General features: G+C 39.0%; 1 protein-coding gene across 1 annotated transcript in view; it reads right to left on the bottom strand.

Moving 5' to 3' along the window:
• CENPP (centromere protein P) overlaps nucleotides 1-20,800 on the bottom strand; it is a 218,123-nt gene that overhangs the window by 183,863 nt on the left and 13,460 nt on the right. The window contains exons 2-5 of the mRNA XM_056128105.1: nucleotides 19,885-20,048; nucleotides 17,993-18,081; nucleotides 8,582-8,667; nucleotides 6,269-6,365 (exon numbers count right to left, since the gene is read on the bottom strand). Coding sequence (XP_055984080.1) covers nucleotides 6,269-6,365; nucleotides 8,582-8,667; nucleotides 17,993-18,081; nucleotides 19,885-20,048 — 436 coding nt within the window. The remainder of the gene's footprint in view (nucleotides 1-6,268; nucleotides 6,366-8,581; nucleotides 8,668-17,992; nucleotides 18,082-19,884; nucleotides 20,049-20,800) is intronic.

The following is a 20,800-nucleotide window of genomic DNA, read 5'->3' as shown; positions in this document are numbered from 1 at the left end:
CTTGTTCTCTCTCTCTTCTTTTGGGTCCTCGTTTTGCAAGAGAGGCATTGAGTGGCAATCATGTTTGGTCTATCGTCTACTATCAGCATGCTTCTCCCACCCTGGGAGGATCCTCCCAACACCCTTTATTCGGTGCTCTCTTCTCTATCTGAGCTTCTTTTTCCCCTAGCACGTGTGGCTGGCCTCCAAGTCATGGAGCAAAATTCCTGGTACTAATCTCAGCCACTCCTGAGTGTTAGTCTCCCGTTTTGTTGTAAAGCATAGATATTTCTTAACATTAATGTGAATTTTAAGTTTTAAGCAAGTGATGTAAAAAAAAAAAGTAAGACTGAATTTGTAAGTTCGAGTCAAAGTAATATGAAAAGCATTTAAACACCATTACAAAATCCTTGTAGTTGATACTAGAGAGTCAGTAAAAGGTACGTTTTTATAAAAATACCCAAATTTAAGAAGCATTATTTCCATTACTAATGAAATGAAGGAAGTCCAAGAAAGTTTCAACTGTTTGTGTTTTCTGGCATTTACTGAATCCCTAAAGCATTAAAGCAGACATTCTAAAAACTTTGAAAAGTTAAACATTTCCAGTAAAATCCCATTTTTTATTATGATTCATATATTATTATGAACTAAGAACTTTGATTTATTTCTATTAAGGCAACTATTATACTTTACTTAGCCTGAGAAATATGACATAGAATCATATTAATGCAGAATGCCCTAAATAAAGTTTAGTTGTACTTTCTTAGAGCTAAAAAAATGTTAATCTGCTTTGCAGACACACAATTAAAAGCTTTATTAAAATAGGCCAAAGCTTTCTTGTCTCTAAATATTAACATTCTAAGTCTATCATAAAACATTTTAAGAAGCCAAACAGATTGAAATCATTAGCTTATACAAAAAAAATGAAAATTCATTTTCATTTCCACAAAAACAGCCATAAGTTTCTCTATTGTAAAGTCTTTCAAATATAATATATAAAAAATCACAAATATTTTTCTTTCACAGTAGAGAAATGAGAAATCTCCTCAATAAATGTGTCAACATATAAGACATGAAAACAAGGTGAATTTTGTGATGTACTGTGCACCACATTCCTATACCTTTATAAACACATCCAGTGGAGTTCATGCACAATTCAATCAGCCTAATCAGTGGCTGAATAAATAGCAGTACTCCTACATAAAAAATAAAAAATAAAAACACATCCATATTAATGAAAACATACTATAAAATTACATATACTCAATGGTGAGAATTCATATTCAATATAAAAGCGATCACACAATGCTTCCAGATAAAATTTTCTAAAATTGGACCAGAGAGACTGTACTGCAGGTAGAGTGCTTCCCTTGTATAAGGCCAAACTAGGTTTGATCTTTGGCATCCCATATGGTTCCCCGAGCACCGCCAGGAGTGATACCTGAGTGCAGAGCCAGGACTAAGTCCTGAGCACTGCTGGGTATAACCCCAAAACAAAACAAAAAATTCCTAACTTTCCTCTTGCTCAAACCCCGCTAAAAAGTCAATCTCTACATTGCTTTAGGGTTATATACAAAATTATCAGTGCTCTAGAAGCCAGAGGCTGAACTGTGTCAATAAAAATTACATACTGAAAAAAAATTACATATACTGGGACTGGAGCGATAGTACAGTAGGTATGGTGTTCGGCCTTGCATACAGCCAAACTGAATTCAATCCCTGGTATTCCATATGGGGGCCCAAGCACCACCAGGAGGTAATTCCTGAGATCCTAACCCAAAAAAGAAAAAAAAATTATAGACACTATTTCCACAATAAATTGAAATTAATTGGTTTGAATCAAGTTGGTTTTTATGCACTGTTCCCAGAACAAATATTTATCAAAGTTTAAACATCCACTTATTTTGTCCCCTACTGAGAATGACTTCCTGTTTTTTAAATTTTGTCCCCTATGTCAAAGTTGACCTCACAATAAAACTTCTTTCCTTAAAACACCAGTGTTATCTGAAGGCCATAATAATTTCCTTTCAACACTTATGAAATCATTCATTTGCTTTATTTTGATAAGTAACAATCAGCATGGTTACATAGTTTTCTCATGATTTTGTGTGTATGCCTTGTTTCTCTGTAAGTGGAAGTTTACTGAGTGTGTCAATAACATCCAAACTCCTTAGTGAGCACATGTGAATTAAATATATAATGAATGGTACAAAATAAAATCCAATGGATTAAATGGTAATATAGAATCTTTACCATAATCTTGAATAAATCAATGGAACAGAGTATAATTTTTTCTGGAAAAATTAACTCGATAAAACTGCTGAATGCAAGCAAAGTAGCCAAGGAGATTTCTCTCATGTTTTCAGGTTCAAAAGACTAAGATGTGCCTGTATTCCCTACATAATTAAAGAGAAGCTCAAACTTTAAAAAAATTTGGGCTTGCTCATCAAGCCTGTGTTCTCCCTTGACACATATCACACTTGGCTGGTCTCTCTGTTTCTTTGCTGCCTGTTTTCTCTCTTGAACATATTTCTCCTTTTTCCCTCCTCTCTCAATTTTTCTCAATACCTTTCAATAAACAAACAAACAAACAAACAAACAAAAAACCCTACCTTGCTTCACTAAAGAAAAAAAGAAGAAAATTTGAAAGCTAATAGTTTAGAGAAATTAGAGAGAAAAAGCACTGAAGTTAAGATGACAATACTAACCTAAGCAATACATAAAACATAATTCCTATCAATATCATTTTTAAAGAAATAGAAAAACTTCCATATTAAAATTGTATGAGATCTAAAAAGGTTCCAAATACCAAAAAATTTGAAAAGAATAAAATTATGGTGCTCACACTTTCTCATTTCAAAACTTACAATAAGATTACAGTAACTAAAGGTGTGGAAATGGCATCAGGTAAGACATACACATCAATAGAACAGCGAAACTAGAAAAAAACCTTTGCATACATGGTCAGATTCTTTGGTAAAAGTGCCAAAAATCACTCAAGGAAAGGACGGCCTATTTGACAAACAATGCTGGGAAAACTGGACTCCACACACCCAAAAACTGAACTTGAACTCTTGTCTTTCAATTATTCAAAAATTATCTAAAAGTAGGGGCTGGACAGATAGTATAATAGGTAGGGGGCTTGCCTTCTATGCAAACCTGGGTTCGATCCCCGATACCATAAATGGTCACCCAAGCACCACCAAGGATTATCCCTGAATGCAAAGCCAGGAATAAGCTCTGAAAACAGCTAGTATGGTGCCAAAATCATCATCATCATCATCATCATCATCATCATCATCACTGTCACTGTCCTCCCGTTGTTCATCGATTTTGCTCGAGCGGACCCAGTAACGTCTCCATTTTTTGAGACTTCTTGTTACTGTGTTTGGCATATCGAATACGTCACAGGTAGCTTTCCAGGCTTTGCCGTGAGGGCGAGATATCCTGCGTAGCTTACAGGGCTCTCCGAGAGGGGTGGAGGAATCGAACTCGAGTCGGCCATGTTGGCTACGTGCAAGGCAAACACCCTATCGCTGTGCTATCGCTCCAGCCCAATAATAATAATAATGATGATTTAAACTAAATCAAGCATGCAAACTTAAGGTAAAAGGTAAAGGTAAAGGCCCTCCCGTTGATCGTCAATTTGCTCGAGCGGGCCCAGTAACGTCTCCATTGGAGACTTTGTTGTTACTGTGTCTGGCATATCGAATCTCGGTAGCTTGCCGGGCTCTCCGAGAGGGAGACGGAGGAATCGAACTCGGGTCGGCCATGTTGGCTGCGTGTAAGGCGAACGCCCTACCCGCTGTGCTATCAAGCTATAAGGCAGGAGAGAGGAGAAATAGTGCAGAAGATAGGGCACTTGGTAGGGCAGGAAGGCCCTAAGCACTGTTTTGGCTGAGTCAAAGTCATCAGGCCCACACTTCCTCATGAATCTGGCTGGCAATGACCTTCAAGTTCCTGAACACTGTCCTCTATAAAAAAATTTTTTAAAAATCTGTACATCAAAGAACAGAATCAAGAGAATGAAAAGGCAATCTAGGGAATGAATAAAAATATTGGATCATCATTTACTTTGTTCAGGGATTAATATCTAAAATTGATCAAGAATTTCGACAATGATAACACCAACTGATTTAAGCATTGGCCAAAGACTATCATCAAAGAAGATATATAAGTAGCCAGTAGAAAAATGGAAAGATGTTCAACATCACTAATGATTAGGAAATCAAAATCATCATAAGAATAGCACTGCACACCCATTAGGTTATTACCAATAAAATAAAACAAAAAAACCTGAAAACATCAAATATTAGAAAGAATGTGAAGAGATTCGAATACAGAAAGGTATAGCCATTATTAAAAAGAATATGCAGTTTTTCAAAATAGAAAATTACCACAAAAATTCAGCAAATCAACTTACATGTATACAGATAAAAGAGCTAAAAACTGAAACTTACAGGCCTGAGCTAAAGTACAGTTGGTAGGTATTTGTCTTGCATGCAGCCGACCCGGATTTGAACTCCTGAGCCCTGCCCAGAGTGACATCTCAGTGTAGAGCCAGGAGTAACCCTTGAGCATGCCAAGTGTGACCCCATAACAAAACAACCAGGAACTCAAACAGGTATTTGTATGCCAATGTCCATAGAAGGTTCAATGATGAGCCAAAGGATAGAAACAACTTAAGCAGCAACAGATAAATGGACACACAAAAAGAAGCAAACACATTAAGAAATACGTGTTTCTTGAAAGGGCAAGAAACAAATCAAGAAAATATTAGTCACAGGGAATAAAATTTGGCTACATGGAAGAATGTATCCAAAACATGAATGAAGACTGAAGGCATTATGGTAAGTGATACAGATTTCAAAAAGAACAAATATTGCATGAATCCACCTAGATGAAGCTCCTTGAACAGTGGAGCTCAAGGAAATAAAACAGTGGTTCCAGGAGCTGAGGGAAGGAGGGAAAGGCAAGTTAGGGTTTCTTGGGAACACAGTTTTAGTTTGAAGCAGTAAAAAAGTTCTGGAGGTTGGGGCTAGAGCGGTAGCACAGTGGGTAGGGCGTTTGCCTTGCACGTGGCAGTGGGTCCGGGTTCAGTTCCCAGCATCCCATATGGTCCCCTGAACATCGCCAGGAGTAATTCCTGAGTGCAGAGCCAGGAGTAACCTCTGAGCATCGCCAGGTGTGACCCAAAAAGGCAAAAAAAAAAAAATTCTGGAGATAGACTGTACAACAATATCACTGTTTCTTCCGGAAGAGAAGTCTTGGCACAAGCATAGATGAGATATAGAAGCTCTATCCTCTGCTGGAAAAATGTAGCAATTACATTTCTACATCTCTCACAAAAGTACCCGTGTACAAATCACTGGTTCACAACCCACTCAAATATAAAAGAAATGGCACAGTGAGATGATTCATTACCACATTGCCAGCATACTCCTCGATCAATACTTATCAATAGTTCAAGCACAGATCTTGTATTGTTCTGGTGCAAGAACACTTGCAAATAAACAATAGAATCATGAGAACTCAAGGAATCACAATACAGGGCACTATCATTTTTCATTCTTAAGAAAATCCTATGCTTGACAGATGTTAGCACGAAAGAGAATAATGGTGATGGCTGAGGTCTCTGTCACCTCTCCTCCTCCGTCATCATTATCATCATCATCAATTGCAACATACGGGAAAATCAGATTCAGTCTTAAAAACAGCAGGCTTGACCTAGAGTTAAGAATTCTGAGGAAACCTAAGCCTTGAGATACAATTTATGTTAACTCTTTCAGAATAGGCTTTTGTGTGGCTAATTGTGCTTAACAAGTTAATATCATCCAAAGAGGTAGGATATAGAGCCAACAATTTTAGCTAAACTAAAATTAAAAGTGCACAGAGCACTACCTTATTATGAATCAGGATTCAGCATTAAAACTTGCAATATTTATTAGACACTCAAAATACATCTGGTTCAGGCAATGAATATTAACCTGTTGATAAGTCTGCTTTCATCATATTCAAAGCACTTAACATTTTACATTAAGAACTCTTAGTAGATCAATTTTTCAAAATGCATGCCTTAAAATAAAGATCCAAGCAATGATTTCAAAACAATATGTAATGGAAATAATTCAGTGTTATGAATTTGAAATATTCAAAAGACTTGCAAATTCTAGAAACCAGTGAATATATTTTCTATTGTTTGAAAACCTTAAGAGAAGACTACTATGTTAAATAAAGTAGCACCAGCTTCATTTTTCATATGTTTAAAATTTTTAAATCTAGACTTTACCTTGAAATGTTTAAACGTGCGCATACGGTGTTCAAAGCACTCCACAAAAAAGTGTAGGGTCTGGAAAAATAAGACAAGATCTCTCCTTTCTTCTACACTGCAGAAATGAAAGATAACATGATTAATAAGTATCTGAACGCAAACCCCAAACTTGCTTTACATAAAACCATCCCCAAAGCTACAAAATATACTTGATAGGACTAGAGAGAGAGAGTTCAGGGGGATGAGTGTTTCTCTACATGCAGGAAGTCTTGATATAATCCCTCCCCTCTCACACTCCCCATCGCTTCTCAGCCTTTTGGCTAAAATCAAGTGTGAATTTAATCCCTAGAACCTCACGATCCCTCTAGCAGGCCAGAAGTGACCCTTGAGGAAAGCATGAAGTAACCCCTGAGCATTGCTGGGTGTGAGCAATATATTTCCCAAAATAATTAATATATTTCCACACACTGAATCTTATACTTTTGTGTAGCACCCCTGTGCAGTTGCAAATGTTAATTTCTCAATCTGGAATGCCTCCTTCCCCATTTTCAAATGTTTCCACCCTACCCATCTTTTGATACCGCCTGAAATCTTCTGTGATGACTGGTAATAAAGAACACATATGGTCTTTATCCAAATTTTGGGCACAGAGCTTCAAAATCCCTTGCAACTTCACGTGACAAGAGTGTATTTATGATGCCAATGAGGCAATTCACAGTGGTCCTGGATAACCTCAGAGGAGAGCAGTTCACCAGATAGACCAACCACATAATTAAAAGGCTAAATAGGACTTTGAGCAAAACAGACTGCTAGGGAAGAGAGAATATGAAGTTTTAGTACAATCATCGAACCAATGACTATGTTTAATCATTGAACCAATGCTGATAAAAACTTCTCTGCACTGATTTTGTACCCTGCCTCTTTACTGTATGTTTGTTTCTAGGACTTCTCAGTGGAGATTTTATAGCATTCTACATAGACTATCATGTCATCTGAAAATAGTTGTAATTTGACTTCTTTACTGAATTACTTTGATTTCTCTTACCTATTGCTATGGAAAGGATTTTCAATATTATGTTGAATGGTGACAGAGAAAGTGGATATCACTGCCTTGTACCTGACCTCAGAAGGGCTTTCCGTTTTCTCCAATTTTAAGGATTATGTTAGATATGGGTTTAGCATATATAATCTTTACACTATTAAGTCCCTTCAATTCCTTTTTTTTTGAGGGCTTTTTTTTTTTAAATTGAATCCCTGTGAGATGCAGTTACAAAGCTGTTCATGATCAGGTTTCAGTCATACGATGTTCAAATAACCATCTCTCTACCAGTGTACATTTCCCACCACCAATGTCCCCAGTTTCCGTCCTGTCACCACCCGAGTCTGCCTCCATGGCAGGCACGTTCTCTCTCCTCTCTTCTCTCCTCTGTCTCTCATTCTCTTTCTTTCTCTCCCCCCCCACCTCCTTTTGGGTATTATATTATGGCTTGCAATATAGACACTAAGGGGTCATCCTGTTTGTGCCTTTACCTATTTGCAGTGTGCAGTTCTTATCCAGAGTGATCATTTCTAACTATCATTGTCATAGTGGTTCCTTCTTTATCCCAACTGCCTTTCCTGCCAGCACCTGAGGCAGGCTTTCAATCATGGACCTAGCATCATGAGTCAGTGCTGAATCTTCTTAAAGGCTTTCCTTGCATCCTTGGAAATGATCCGTCCTTTCATTTATATGGTATATTACAATATTTTGCATATATTGAACTGTCCTTTCATCCCTGGGAAGAGTCCCCCTTAATCATAGTGCATGATATGCTTACTGTATTGATTTGTAGGATTTTATTAAGGCTCTTTGCATCCATGTTCATCAGGGGTATTGGTCTTATTTTATTTTTCAGTAATGCCTCTGTTAGCTTTTCATATCAAGGTAATCTTGATTCACAGAAAGTATTGGAGGAAAGATCCCTTGAGGAGGATGATTAATAGATCTTTCTGAAAGTTTAGAAAAACTCACCAGGAAACCCATCTCTTTTCTTTCCTTAAAAACTCAGGCATTTTAAGAGATTTTTGAAGCTTCAGTCTCCCTGATAACAATATATGTATATTCAAGTTTTCTACTTCTTCCTGACTCAAGTTTGGGAAGCTGTGACACTCCAGAAATTTATGCATTTGTTCTATAGTCTACAATTTAAAGTCATGAGTTGTTTATAGAAATCTTATATGATACCTTGCCTTCAATCCCCAACACTGCAAAAACAAAATTAAAAAGAAAAGAAAAAGCTTAAAACTGTAGTGAAAATAATCCCCCCAAAACAAAATTATAAAATAACTTACCTAGATACAAATTCACTTAATTCTGGATAGTTGGTGGGTTCTATTATATTGAGGTCAGTAATAACAGAAGACGAATTCTCTTTATTCTGAAATTTAAAAAGTTTATGCATCAGAGCAAACTTTTAAACAAAAATAAAAATACTTTAAGTATGCCAAGTAAAATGCCACTAATAATAGGAAAATCTAACCAATGAAAGATACTAAAAATACTGAGTATTTATTAAAATAATAAAATGAGATTCTTACTAAAAACCAAAGATCAAAGTGAATTTCAAAAAATTCATTTACTTAAATGTAAACACTGAAAACATAAAATATTGGGAGGAAATAAAAACAACTGATGATTCAGGGGAAAGTTACAAAAAAAAGAATAAAAAGAATAGAAATAATTCCTGTCATTATTTAGAAAAAGAAGCAATAAACTAAGGAAAATATATTACCACACATGACAATGAGATCTGAAAACTAAAACTGACAAATGGCATGGACTAAAAATAAAAAATACAGAGAGAAACGAGGATTTATGTGGGGAAAAAAATGTCTGAAATCACTAGAAGACAACTACAAATTAATACAAGAGATGAGATTTTTACTTCAAAATGAACAGGATTTAAAAATACCAATGCTAATAAATATACTCAGACCTGACAATGTATCTGATTCTAAGTCGGTACATCCATTATGGAAACCATTTTAACAAAATATAACTTAATATCCATATTTATCCCAGGGGCTAGTGTGAGTAGGGTGTTTGCCTTGGGCAGAACTGAACCCAAGTAGTCCCCCAAGCCCTGTGAATAGGGATCTCTGAGGCCAGTGAGGAATAGGAATAAGCCCAGAGCACTGCTGGGTGTTACCAAGACAAAAAAAAGTCCCCCACCAAAAAAATCTCATCTATCCTAGCAAGTCAGTCTCTCTCTGTCTCTGTCTCTGTCTCTCTCTCCCTCTCTCTTTCTCTCTCCCCCCCGCCCCCTCCTTTCACCCTCCTTTTTTGGTTTGGGGCCCACACTGGGTGGTGCTTAGGCACTCTCATTTATAGTTTTATTTTTACCCTTTTCTACAGTTCCTTGCACTCTTCTTTCAGCCCTCAAGTTCTGTTTCAGATCCTATATTTCCCCTTTTAAAGCACATAATCTGAATTCTGGGGAGGATGGAAGTCTCATATCTACTAGTGTACCAGGTTACTTGGTGATTAGATTCCTTTTCACTAAAACAATTAATTGCATTTTGAGTCATATTTCTTTTCATTTTAGGAGAAAACATACTTAGTCTACCACTTTCCAAGAAATGGCAACCAGGTGGAAATTGGTAATATAGTGGGTAGGGGGCGTTTGTTTTGCTCATGACAAGCCCCAGTTCAATCCTGGTACTACATATGGTCCTCTGAGACCGGCCAGGAGACATCCCTGAACACAGAGTCAGGAGTAAGCCCCGAGCACTATCCAGTGTGGCCCCAAAACAAAAACCAGAAAGAAACTGCAATCTATCTGATTTATTGTGCTGTATGGATGGTTTATACTGACATATTAATTCCTAAGTTCTTTCAATGCCTCAAAAACAGTGAGCAGTGCTAACATCAAACTGTAAACCTGGGGAATAGAATTGTATGTTCCATCTCCTATTGACAATTGCTGCGCCAAAAATGGGTGATCACTGCATCTCTCATGAGACTCACCTGGATAGACTATAAGGTCACTTTTGGATCAACCACTCTACCAATTATTGGGTGACTATAATTAACATTTTGGTTCAAAACTCATTGTGAGTTTATGCTTGAACGAAACTGCATCCGGGACCAAATGATGACTGGCTGATGAGACAGCAACATTTCCAGAATCAGGGATCACCCTGTCCCCAGCAAAGAAGACAGGACTTATGGCCCACATGGTGCTACCAGGTTGCATTCCATGTTTCCTCAGATCCATTCCCTGCAGCTAACAGGCCAGACCAAGCACACTGGTTCCACTGGCCTTTGTCCCTTTCTCCCTTTTTCCTGCCCAAGACAACTTAAAAGCCCCTTTAGTCTCTTCCAGAGTGCAGGTCTACCCCAGACTCCTCAGAGGTTCATGGATTTTGCCAGGGAACGTACGTACCCCAATAAACTTCTCCTATTTCCTTCACTTTGTTCATTTCTGTCCTCTGTCTGCACCGGACAGGGTTCCCAAACCTATCGCTCATATTCCTATGACTTTATTACAGCATTGTATAAGTAAAGGAGTTTTATTATTTAGGTTATTTTAAATATTCTGATAGCTAAACATCTCCCTCTAGTGGAAATTTTTGAATATGGAGGGTTGCTATGAATTCACCATTGCTTTTTAAATTTTGAAATCAACTCTAAAAATCTGCTCAAACACACAAAATGTCAATGCTTTCTTGAAGAGTTTTGAAATACCAATTTACACATATATCTCTTTTGACCTAGCAACTTATTATCTTTATCAATGTATACCTTATCAATAATTTTATCAATGAATATTCATTCAAGGAGGCCCAGAATGTGAAGATTTACTATTGACACAAGCTTTTAAAAAACTTTCATGATACTGTATCAGAATTCAAAGGAACAAAGTAAAATAAAATTGTTGTTTCTTCTTTTCATTCCCCCAAGAAACCCTATGAATTCCACATATAACTCATCCCTAAAGATTTCTTACTTTAAGAGCTGAAATTGCTTCCACATTTTATCAGACTAGTGGCTCTTTTCTAGGATTCTTCTAGAGTCACAAAATTGCAAACAGGCAGAAAGAAAGTGAGTGATCTATCATAGTCAGGAAAAGAAAATTTGGTCTTTCTGTAGCAAAGTAAGCAAATAAACTCAAGCACTTTAAAAACACCTATGTATTTTGAAGTGTGAATAATCAAAACTTAAATCTCTTTAATCTGTATTTTAAATTTCACAACAATAAATAAACCGAACCTCATGATATAAGTTCAAATTTAATGTTTTTTTCACATTATTAGCATTAATATGATTGGCTTGAACTCAAACATAATTGAAATTAAAAGATATGTCTTATTATAGAAGTATAAAATAAGCATTTATCAAACAATCATTTCTGGTTGAATAAAAAATAATCCACATATAGAAAATTAAATTGAGAAAAAGTTGAGATATAATTGCCATATTAATTTCTAATATAAAAAATCAATATAAAAACAGTACCAGTGGTACCAGTGACAACTTTTTTGGGGGTTGGGGGTGTGGGCCACACCAGGCAGTTGTCCGGGATTACTACTGGATCTGTACTCAGAGATCACACCTGTTGGGACTTGGGGGACTATATGAGGTGCAGGAGATCAAATCTGGGACAGCAGCATGCAAGGCAAGTGCTCTCTTTCCGATCTGCTGTGCTCTCTTTCCAGCCCCCAAAGAAGCATTCTGTCTTCATATTAGCCTACTGCAAAGTATCTGTTCTTTTTCTTCCATTGTGTCCAACTGCCTCATAGGAATGATATTTTTAATTATGAAATATGTTACTTTTGTTATTCAAAAAATCTAGAATTGGCATGATCCTAGATTGGTGATAAGTAAAATATCTACTGATTTGTGAAGATAGTTAATATCTTCATAAAAAGACAATAGCACAGCGGGTAGGGCGTCCGCCTTACAAGCGGCCAACATGGCCGACCCGAGTTCGATTCCTCCGCCCCTCTCGGAGAGCCCGGCAAGCTACCGAGAGTATTCGATATGCCAGACACAGTAACAACAAAGTCTCCAATGGAGACGTTACTGGGCCCGCTCGAGCAAATCGACGATCAACGGGAGGGCCTTTACTTTACTTACTTTTATTTTAATAATCACTAAAACAAAGGTGTTTTTATTAAAACAGGTGGAGATATTATCCAGTCAAATACCAAATTTTGGAAATCTATTCTGAAGTGTATTATTTTACATCAAACCATGAATTAATTAAGAGTTTATTTTATAGACTAGTCATATTTGTTTTATCATTCATTTTGAATTTTTCCTATATTATTCAAGTTCCCACTGTCTGAATCCATACAGATTGTTTCAGATAATACCAAAATAAGTGTGAATGCATAATGTATGCTCAGGTAGGAAACACAGCACATATACATTAGTTTAAAAATGTAGGACTTTGTTAATGTATATATGTACATATATGTTAGTACAGTGATATACACATACTGTATAAGGTCTGTGTATATGTACATATGTTTTTATAAACAAACTGTATAAGGTCTGTATATATACACATACTGATATACAAATATAGTTCATTTTTTCTGGGTATCACATTAAGTGTAGGCTGGAGCAATAGCACAGCGGGTAGGGCGATTGTCTTGCACGCGGCCGACCCAAGTTCGATTCCTCCGTCCCTCTCAGAGAGCCCGGCAAGCTACCAAGAGTGTCTTGCCCACCCGGCAAAGCCTGGCAAGCTCCCCGTGACGTATTTAATATGCCAAAAACAGTAACAACAAGTCTCATAACTTGTGAGACATTACTGGTGCCCGCTCGAGCAAATCAATAAACAACGGGAGGACAGTGCTACAGTGCTACATCTCTTTGGGGAGATTCAGTGACTACTGTGTTCTATATCATTCTTTAAAAAAAAAATTGAGTGAGGGTGAAATACAGTGGTATTCAGGACCCCTGACTGAGATGGAGGGACCCCTGGTGGTGCTGGGGAATTATATGCAGTGCTGGGGATGGAAGCAAGGTTGACTGCAGGCAAGCCAAGTGCCTTATCCACTATCCTATGTCTCAGGCTCTGTGTTTCTAACCCTTTCAAAGAACCTCTCCTGAACAAAAGGGAATGCCCTGCCACAGAGGCAGGGTGGGATGGGGGGGGGGAGGGGGTGGAGAGAGGGGTACTGGGATCCGTGGGGGTGGAAAATGGGCACTGGTGGAGGGATGGGTACTTGTAAGTCTACAACTGTACCTCATGGTGTTTCACTAATAAAATTTTTTTAAAAAAAAGAACCTCTCCTTTCATTATTCTCCAATGCACTACCCACACTCCCCCAGCAAGCATCTGGGATAGAAATCAATATTTCTACATTGTTTTTGGTTGGGTTTTTTTTTTTTGTTCAGTTTTGTTTTATTTGGGGGCCACCCATCGTGGTGCTTTGGACTTAATCCTGGCTCTACACTTAGAAATCACTCCTGGTGGGCTCAGGGAACCCTATGGGGTGCCAGAATAAAAACATGGGCCTACTGCATGCAAGGCAATGTCCCATGCATTCTACCATAGCTCCAGGACCTGTACATTTTCTTACTCCAATTTTTCAGTGGTTACACAGCCATTCATAATGAAGATCAAACTTCCAGTCTTTCTTATATTAATTTATTGGTTTAACAGAATGAAAATAAGGCAGTGTCCTTCAGAGGAAAAGGAATCCTTTATTTGCTTATCCTCATTCCTGATGCTGAAGTGAAAATGATATGATAAAGGAGCATGAACCACTAAACTAAGCTTTGAAAACATATTCTACAGTTGTGTTCGTGAGTAGAGAAAAAAACTTCTAATACTTTAAAGCACCTTCAAGTTCTTTGTTACGTATGGCTCAATCAATTAATTAATTAATTAATATTTATTAATAGATTATTTATTTATTAGTGTCCTCAGATCCTATTCTTTTTTTTTTATTAGTGAAATACCATGAGATACCGTTGTAGACTTACAAGTTTTTTGTGCTTGGGTTTCAGTTATGCAATGATCGAGTACCCATCCCACCACCAGTGCCCATTTTCCACCACCATGGATCCCAGTATCCCTCCCACACCCCCATCCCATCTTGCATCTGTGGCAGAGCACTCCCTTTTGTTCTCTCCTTTTGGGTGCTGTGGTTTGCAGAAGAGGCATTGGGTGGCAATCATGTCAGTCTAGAGTCTACTTTCAGCATGCTCAGATCCTATTCTGACTATATATTCAGAAATCACTCCTGGAAGTGCTTAGGGGAACCAGAAATTGTGCCAGGGAATTGAATCACGGTCATCTGTGGGGGGGGGGGGGGGGGGGCAAGCACCTTACCCTCTCTGTATTATCTCCTTCAGCCTACGGGAGCTGCAGGGTCTAAGTCAGTTCCCACCGGGAATGTGTCTGATCAGGTAGTGTTCATTCATCAGAAACACATCACATTACAAAACATGGCCCCATACTGTGACTTTATCCTGGATCTGATTCACAATGGTGTCAAACTACTGTGTGCTTTCTTTCAGAGACTTAAGGTGAACAAAGCATGTAACTTGAATAAAATGCAATAGAAATATTCAAGTCTATTTGATTTCTAAGGTCACAGCCTTGCTGAGCAGCAAGTCTACTAATCTTTGGGCTTAATCCATCTTGGAATTGAGGGCTTGGTCCCCTCAACTTTAAGAGATGCCATTTCTCTTTTCACTTGAATTTGTGGATGAGTTACCTGAGGGCGAACCAAATTTTGCCCCAGTCTAGCTGCTCTACACACAGAGCAATTACCAAAGAGATAAATACCTAGAGCAGAAAAAATCCGCAGGACATCAAGTCAAGTAGGATGTCCCAGAGCAATTTCTGGGCAATTTCCACAGTGACCGTGAAGATAGGTCTGAGTTCAAGAAAACAGACCTCAGGGGGTTGATTCTGCCAATGTGATGGCTATAGGCTAGGACACAGTCTTTCTTATATTAATTTATTGTTGTACCAACACTCTTGAGTTTAAGATCACAGTGACCACAAAAGAAGAAAATGGGATTAGTCTGACAAGAGAACCCTAAGCAATGGAACAATGTCCATTGGATTTCTAGTGGAGAAGCCTGGGGTCACTGGCATAGGCTGCCCATCCCAAAGGGAACCAATTCATTTGAGTCTATGTTCTGTTTTGACTGTGGTAACCCTGCCTTGTGAACCACCCTCATGCCATACCTCAACCACGCCTGTCATGCCCTCAACAGGCCTTTGTAGTGCCAACTGCGGATAGTTGTGGTCACCTTGACAGAGCTGGGGGATAATCAGAGACAGATGGGAAGCAGAGACACTGGACTCTATTATCAGATGAGGGACATAAAAAGAGCTAAGCACTTCTCAGACTGTCAAGACCACTAGCGGTAACTGGAATTGTGTACAATAGAGTCCCTGAGAAGGAACCAGGAAGAGGTTCAGGGGGCTAGAGTGCAGGCTGTGCATGCAGAAGCCCTGAGTCAAATCCCGAACACTGCATGGTCCCCCAAGTACTGCTGAAAACATTCCCAAGTACTCAGTCAGAAGTAATTTCTGAGCATTGTTGAGTGTGACCTCAAATAATAACAAAAAAAAAAAAAAGAGACACAAAGCCTATAGCTCAGGTATCTTAACCCACTCTTAACTACTTGGGGGTGGCTGCCGAACACGTAAGGATACAGTAACTTGATGGTCTGGCATTGACTCCTGCCTGTACTAAAAATCAAACAAACGGGCCAGAATGATAGCATGGTGGGTAGAGCATTTGCCTTGTACACAGCCTACTGGGGTTTGATCTCTGGCACCAGATATGGTCCCCAGAGCCTGGCCAGGAGTGACACCTGAGCACAGGGCTAGGAATAAGCATAGGGCCATGCTGGGTGTAGCCCCAAAATAAAAAATAAACAAACAACAACAACAAAAAATCCACCAAAAACCAAGCTTGGACCAATTTCTATAGCTAAGAACACAGATGCCACAAAAGAACAATAAATCCTGGCACATGGTAATGAATGCAAGCAAGCTGCTTGCCCACCGCATAGTCAAGGACTTTCCTATGATGACTGGTCCACTACTTCAGTGGGCTGAGGCCAACAGAACCTGTTCCCCTTCCCTGTTGCTCTCAGCACAGACTGACGCAGGCCCAGGTGTGAGACCAACTGAAATCGTTTCCTGATATCAATGCACATAATCCTTATCATTTATCAAGTGATAAATGATATTTACCATTTATCAAAATTATGCCAGGATATCACCCTTCTTGGAGCCTTTGTTTGTCTGGGTTTTTTGGGGGCAGCTTTTTTTTTTAATTATTTTTTTTGTTGTTGTTACTGTGTCTGGCATATCGAATACTCTCAGTAGCTTGCCGGGCTCTCCGAGAGGGGCGGAGGAATCGAACTCGGGTCGGCCATGTTGGCCGCGTGTAAGGCGAACGCCCTACCCGCTGTGCTATTGAGTCACCATGAGAACAGTTACAAAGCTTTCAGGTTTAAGTCTTGGTCATACAATGATCAGACACCCATCCCTTCACCAGTGCACATGTTCCACCACCAAGAACCCCAGTATAACCCCCATCCCACCCTTCCCCCTGCCTGTGTAACAGATGATTTTCACTTTACTCTCTCTTTACTTTGATTATTCAATTTTTCAACAGAAGATCCACTATTTTTATTTGGAACTTCCCCCCAACTATCAGTTCTGCTGAAAAGGCATCATTAGATAATTTGTTTTCTATAGCTGATAATGAAGAGCATATGATGTCACACAGCCGCGACAGCAGCCATGTGATTTTGGATTTCTGGTACTTTAGTAATTAAATCCAGAGGGATTTCTGCCAGAAGCTGCTGGGTTCCCAGATTGGTTTGTGTGCCTCTGTGATCATGGCCATTTGGGAGCAGAGGAGCCCTTCGTGGGTGGCAACTCAGGGTCTGGTCAGAGTAGGGAGAAGGGCCAGTTTGGAGCCTTTGTTTTTTGTTGGGGATTTTTCTTGGTTCTTAGGCTACACCTAGCTGTGCTCCTGGCTTACTCTTGGCTCTGTGTTCAAGAATTATTCCTGGCAGGGTTCAGGGTACCACGTGGGGTCCTAGGGATCGAACCTGGATCAGTCACTGGTACAGTCACTTACTTGCTGTACTATCACTACAGCCCCGTGGATCCTGCCTTGTTAAGTGCCTATGCCTTGTTCTGCTCCCACCTCCCAAAGGCTGCATATTACCATGCTTTCCACTTCCTAATTCTATGTGAAAATTTTGCCCAGTAACTTCCTCAGTTCCTTAGCAGTCCAATACAACTTCCTGGAACTGTGAACTACTCTAAAATAGAGACCTATACCCCTAAAGATTTTCAGATCACTGGGATCCAAGATGGTTACCATAAGTTCAGAGCAACAATTCCAAACTGAGAAGATCAGATATTCCTGACTCATGGAAAATGGGTGAAATAACAAATGCTTGCTGTTAACTTCTAGGGAAACAAGCAGCAATCTATAAAAATGTCAGATGGTTGGCATATATAATAGGCTGACTATTGAAGGCACTCAGAATTGTTCTCAAGTACTCAGGACTTGTCCAGGGGAAAAACATGAAAACATGCCTGTTCCAAGCAACAACACAATCACATAAGCTTGCCAGGGTTTTTCTACTTACAAAAATTTTTTTAAATGGTACCTCTTTGCATACTGCTAGAGGCTCAGCTGGGGAATTTTAAATTATACAGCATAGAATCATTGTTATCACATCATATTTCTTTTTACCTGTATTTCCAGAATCTGAAATTCAAGTTCAAATCTAATCATGTGACAATGCCCTGATAATCTGTGTTTTTGCAGAACTTTCTTTATACCTGCAAGTAAAAAAAAATGAATCATTTGTTTGCAAATATCAATCTTCTTCAAAGAGTTCTTATTTAATTTTATGAAAATATCTATAACAAACGTGGGTATGTGGGTGTATGTGGGTACATGAAGCATGTGTACTGCACTAAATAATGTTCTTCACGCTACTAAAAGATTTAGGCAAGAAATAGAATTACACTAGTATAAACTTAGACAAGTGCGAATGTTAGATGTCTTTAATTTTTCTATTATCTGATTATAGGGCTGGAGCGATAGCACAGCGGGTAGGGCGTTTGCCTTGAAAGCGGCCAACATGGCCGACCTGAGTTGATTCCTCCGCCCCTCTCGGAGAGCCCGGCAAGCTACCAAGAGTATCTCACCCGCACGGCAAAGCCTGGCAAGCTACCCGTGACATATTCAATATGGCAAACACAGTAACAAGTCTCATGATGGAAACGTTACTGGGCCAGCTCGAGCAAATCGATGAACAACGGGAGGATCACGACCGTGATCTGATTATAAACAGTAAACTGAATCCATGTATTTTTATCACTCAAGCCTTTAGGATTTTGGGCCAGAGCAACAGAACAGTGGGTGCAGTGCTTGTCTTGCATGCAGTTGACCAGGGTTTGATTCTCAGTATCTCATCTGGTGCCCCGAGCACCACTAGGAGTGATCCCTGAGCACAGAGCCAGGAGGAAGCTCTGAGCACAGCCAGGTATGGCCCCAAAAACAACAAGCAAAAATACTTTACGATGTCATAATAGTTTTAGGTATTCACTTAAACGGATAAATTGTCCTTTTAAGTATACAGATCAATATCTTTGGGTTTTTTTGTAGGGGCATCTTTTGCTTTTGTTTTGGGGCTCAACTGGTGGTTCTTAAGGATTATTCCAGGCTCTGCACAGTAATCTCCCCATGTGGGATCATATTCAGAAATTTATAAATATTACTCTATTTACAATCATTTATTATTGACTATTAAGCTACCTAACAAGAGTGTTTGCTTTACTATCTACTTCAGGCATCATTGTTTTGTTTTGGTTTCGATTTGGGGCCACAGCTGGCAGTGTTCGTGAGTTACTCCTGGCTCTCCACTCAGGGAACACTCCTGAACTGTGTGGGATGCTGGGGATGAAACCGGGGTCAGGCAGCTTTTAAAAGTTATTATGTACACGGTGATGATCAAAGTTCAAAAGACACCTAAGAAGGGGCTAGAGAGATAGTAGAGCAGATAGGGCGTTTGCCTAGCACATGGCTTGCTCAGGCTCTGGTTGCCTGAACCTGCCAGAAGCGATACCTGACGCTCGGGATGGGAGATGTGTGCTGAAAGTAGACAAAGGACCAAACATGAGGCTTCTCAGTGTCTGTATTACAAACCACAAAGCCCAAAAGTAGAGAGAGAGTAAAAAGGAAAGTGTCTGCCATAGAGGCAAGGGGTGAAGTGGGGGTGGCGGGAGGGACACTGGGGATATTGGAGATAGAAAATGTGTACTGGTGGAGGGATGGATGTTCGGTTATTGTATGACTGAAACTCAATCATGAAAATTCGTAACTGTATCTAATGGTGATTCAAAATAAAATAAAATAAAATAAGTGATTCTTGAGCGCAGAACCAGTAGTTAAGTCCTGAACATTGGTGAGTGTGACTCAAAAACAACAACAAAAGAGAGCTAACTAGAAAAGTTGGTCAATCACACTTAAATATTTGAATTTTAGAAAACTGTAGGATTTTAATTAAAACCTATGTCAACAAATTTCTATGAATAATAAAGTTACCCTCAAAACCACTTCTAGATCAAAATCAATACCTGCTTCTTTCATCTCAGCGCTTGTTATCTCTTCTGTATACTTCGAACATTTCGTTATGTTGATGCCAGTAAGTTTACTTAGAAATGCAAGTTCTGATTCTAACTGTCCAATATGATTTTTTAGATTCTCAGAAGAGTTCCCTTCTTCAGATCGTAGCTGATGTCTAAAAGACAAATACCAGAAATAATTACTCCAATTACTCCACCAGAAATGTTGCATCAACTGTCCATAAAATTCTTCAAACCATTCCCACTTTTGTCTTTCTCACTGTCTTCCCAATAAAACTAAGATGTTTCTGAAACCAATGTGGCTTCTAAAACTGCTTTCTTCAATATCAACGTGAGAAAAACCCATGCAAATTATACTACCATAATTCTATATATTAGAAACTTAAAATTAGGAGAACTTTGCAAAATCAAAAAAGGATTAGACTCAATATTAAAAGTGACCCAACCAGAGGGTGGAGTGATAGCACAGTGGGAAGGGTGTTTGCCTTGCATGCGGCCAACCCGGGTTCAATTCCCAGCATCCCATATGATCCCCTGAGCACCGCCAGGAGTAATTCCTGAGTGCAGAGCCAGGAGTGACCCCTGAGCATCGCTGGGTGTGACCCAAAAAGAAAAAAAAAGTGACCCAACCAGTCCCAAGCCACAGATCCAAGAAGGCAGATGGTCATCTTCTGCATTGGCCTTTTAGATTCAACTATGAGAAGTGATAATTAACGTTCACTCACAGACCCAACACAAGTTCTTTCCTCATGGTATGTGTTTCTTGCTGTTTTACATGTTCTAGATGCCTCTACCTCTAAACCAGTGTTTGTTAACCAACTTTATCTTACACTCCTTCATATGAGTCTAAAGTCGGTTGGGATTATTTTATTCAGTTTGATTTAATGGAGCAGCATAAATCAATGGG

The sequence above is a fragment of the Sorex fumeus genome, unplaced genomic scaffold (genome assembly GCF_029834395.1).
Source record: "Sorex fumeus unplaced genomic scaffold, SorFum_2.1 ptg000063l, whole genome shotgun sequence".
Classification (NCBI taxonomy): Eukaryota; Metazoa; Chordata; class Mammalia; order Eulipotyphla; family Soricidae; genus Sorex; species Sorex fumeus.
This window is presented reverse-complemented; position numbering and strand designations above follow the sequence as displayed.